At 34.3% G+C, this 2,915-nt stretch overlaps 1 protein-coding gene across 2 annotated transcripts in view; it reads left to right on the top strand.

The window, feature by feature from the left end:
* LOC18777275 (novel plant SNARE 11) overlaps positions 1 to 1,114 on the top strand; it is an 8,390-nt gene extending 7,276 nt beyond the window's left edge. Inside the window, exon 10 of one of the 2 annotated variants that reach the window (XR_002271566.1) lies at positions 588 to 635. Coding sequence is in view for 1 of the 2 variants with exons in the window: in XM_007210393.2 (XP_007210455.2) it covers positions 588 to 677 (90 nt within the window). In the remaining variant the exon portion in view is untranslated. Of the gene's footprint in view, positions 1 to 587 lie in introns of both variants that reach the window. The other variant, XM_007210393.2, reaches the window with a different exon arrangement.

The raw sequence follows: 2,915 nt of genomic DNA, 5'->3' as shown, positions 1-2,915 counted from the left end.
AATAATAAGGAAGTATGGATAAAGGGGGAAATAAAATGGATAAAAGATATAGGGAAAGGGGGGGGAGGTAGGGTTGAAATAGAAAAAGGAGATAAATAAGGGGGGAGAGAAAAAAAAAAAAAGAGGGAGTTAAAATAGAGATGATAGGAGGGAAAGGGGAAGAGGTAAATAGAAGAAGAATATAAATTAGATTGGAAGAGTGGGGACAAAAAAGGTTGAGAAGGGAGAAATGAGACTGAAATGGTTATCAAACGGACCCTAAATTATGCTTTGTTTGTTTGAAATTTGAAAGTACATTTGATGCTTCTAAAAGTAGCATATCCTTGAACTGACTGCTAGTACTTTGAAGAGATAAGGTGTACTTGACTGTCTACTTGGCTGCTAAAGTATATTTCCAACTAATATTTACTATGAATCTAAGAAGATTTTGAATTTCCTAGTTAGGAAAATGAAATATTTTGCGTTCAATTGTGGAACTTTATTTCCTCTTATCTGGTGAAGAGCTTGCTAACTTGTATCAGTCGTCTGTGTTTTGCCGTTGTTGGTGGATATATGGTTAAACTGTTCTTATATCTTTAACTTTTCAGCTCGTCCATCCAAACAACAAGGACATTCGAGATATTCCTGGATTAGCCCCTCCCGCAATGACCCGAAAATTACTGTGGAATCCTAATTAAAGAGAGCTCAAAATGAACCATGTCATGAGATTGCCAAGATGGTTTGCATCATGCCCAAATGGACATTAGCTTTTTATCTCGTGATGCTGTTCTCAGCCCTGTTTTACAAAACAGATATGGAACTATTTCCCAGTAAGTTTTGCTTTGGAAACCAGCTGTCGTTTAGGAAAGCTAGGCTCACTACTGTTGTTCTGCCTTGGTATTTGGCTTCAGTTGCATGAGATATGTGTGATCAATTTTTCTTCCCTGATCGTAAAAGTTATCCCTATTTAAGTGAGGGAAATCCACTTTGAATATGTATTTTAGGCTGTATTGGTTCGTATACCCTGTATAATCACAGCTTGATTTTGTAGTCACTTTTACTAAAAGTTCTGTTTGGAAATTACTCGTTGATGTACCGAAATTAATATTTGAAATGAATTTGGGTCTTCTGTGGATTGAATCAGTGTAGCTCAGAAGTTGATCTCATGTTTTATCATCTCTCAAGAAATGGATTTGAATCTGCAGGGCAGAGCTCTTTTTTGGTATGTCAATTTCTTTTAGTTTCAAATGTCAAGTTTTTTTTTTTTTTTTTTTTTGTGGTTAAATTTCAAATATCAAGTTTTTCATTTAAAAGTGACATGTTACTTCTCTCGCATGAGCCCAACCAAACTTCCTAGGAGTTTTTGTTAAAAGTGAACAAAAACTTCTTTGACAGGCCAATTGACAGAGGCACCTATGCTCAAATTCAAATGTTCTTAGACACCCAACCAAATTTAAGATATCCCATCCACCAAAAGCTCAACTAAATTACTCTGAAACCCAAACTATTAACCTTTTTCTTTTGTGGTAACATTAACTCATTACATGCAAAACTTTGGCTCAACATTCCTCTATTATTGAAGGTATGAGTGATGTTTTGGATGGTTTTGGTATACATGTAATTGAGTTAATAGTTTGTGGGTCTTGATGATGTAGTGTGATTTAGGATTTAGAGAGCAAGAAAATGATAGGTGCTAATGGGTAAAGGTTTTAATTTTCAGAGAATTTGGAAAAGATTTTAGAAGTTCATTATGCCATTTATAATAGTTTTACAAAGAGATGATTACAACTTAAAATTATAAAAACATTTTAGTGTTTGTAAACTTTGTACAGTTATTGTTATCAGTTGATTTTTCCATTTTATTAAAGGACATCCAAACTTCCAATCATCTATTCTCACATCATAAAAACATAAACAAACAAATCAAATCGTGATTATCGGGTGATTTGACCTGACTCGATCTCATTGATAAGATTTGAGTCTTGAAAAACTTATAGCTACCTGAATATGATTTATTGCATACTTTTATGCATATCATGAATTTTCATGCAGCTGTGTACATTTGGATGCTAGTACAACTTTCTTCATAGATGGTTCGACCAGCTGGTTTGCATCCATTGAATTTTCTTTTTTGGTCAATATATTGTTTTCTGAGTTTAAAGCCTTCCTAAATATGTACACGGTTTGGTCAAACAAAGGACTTTCTTTTCTAGTGTAAATAAATTTGATTGAATTTTAGTACGTCTACGTCGGGAAATAAATGTTAAAGGTCACATCACTTGCCATTGATGTGTGCAATTTCTAATCAAGGATGTTGTTCCACTGACTATATTTGAAAACAAGCTGCCACGGTCAAATAGCTTCTCCTCGTGATGCTTTATAATCAAACCTTGCATTTACATGTATCTCCCCTGGCATGCATCATGAAGTTGACCTCTTCTTTTCTGAATCCGTGTAGGGTACATCACCAAGGCCGACCTTGAGATTTCAAATTTGATGGTCTCGTAAAACTTATAAATATCTCTTTCATAAATTTAATCTAGTTTAAATAACACGCATACGAAATTTAATATATTTATGACTTGTTATACTGATTTTACACTATGAAAAAATAACAACCTATAAAATCAAAGCCCCTGTGCAATCGCTCTACTTGCTACCCCTCATCATTGCCATAAGTTTAAGTTTAACCCACCAAAAGGTTTTCTCCTTGACCACACAAGTAGGTCTTAAGCCGCTGTTAAGAATTGTTGATTAAAATGTATTTGTTTGTAGAAATTTCTTGAAGTTTATCATCAGAAAAGACTGCTGTAAAAAAGCTACACTTGAAACGCAACCAATGGACTTGAGGACCAAATACAATAGAAAAGTGTACGCTTTGTAGTTTGTCAAATGGTTGACAAATGCAATGACTCCTTTTTGAAAGGAAGGCCACC

This window comes from Prunus persica, chromosome G5 (genome assembly GCF_000346465.2).
Source record: "Prunus persica cultivar Lovell chromosome G5, Prunus_persica_NCBIv2, whole genome shotgun sequence".
NCBI lineage: Eukaryota > Viridiplantae > Streptophyta > Magnoliopsida > Rosales > Rosaceae > Prunus > Prunus persica.
The sequence above is the reverse complement of the archived record's forward strand: the minus strand, read 5'-3'. Positions and strand labels throughout refer to the sequence as shown.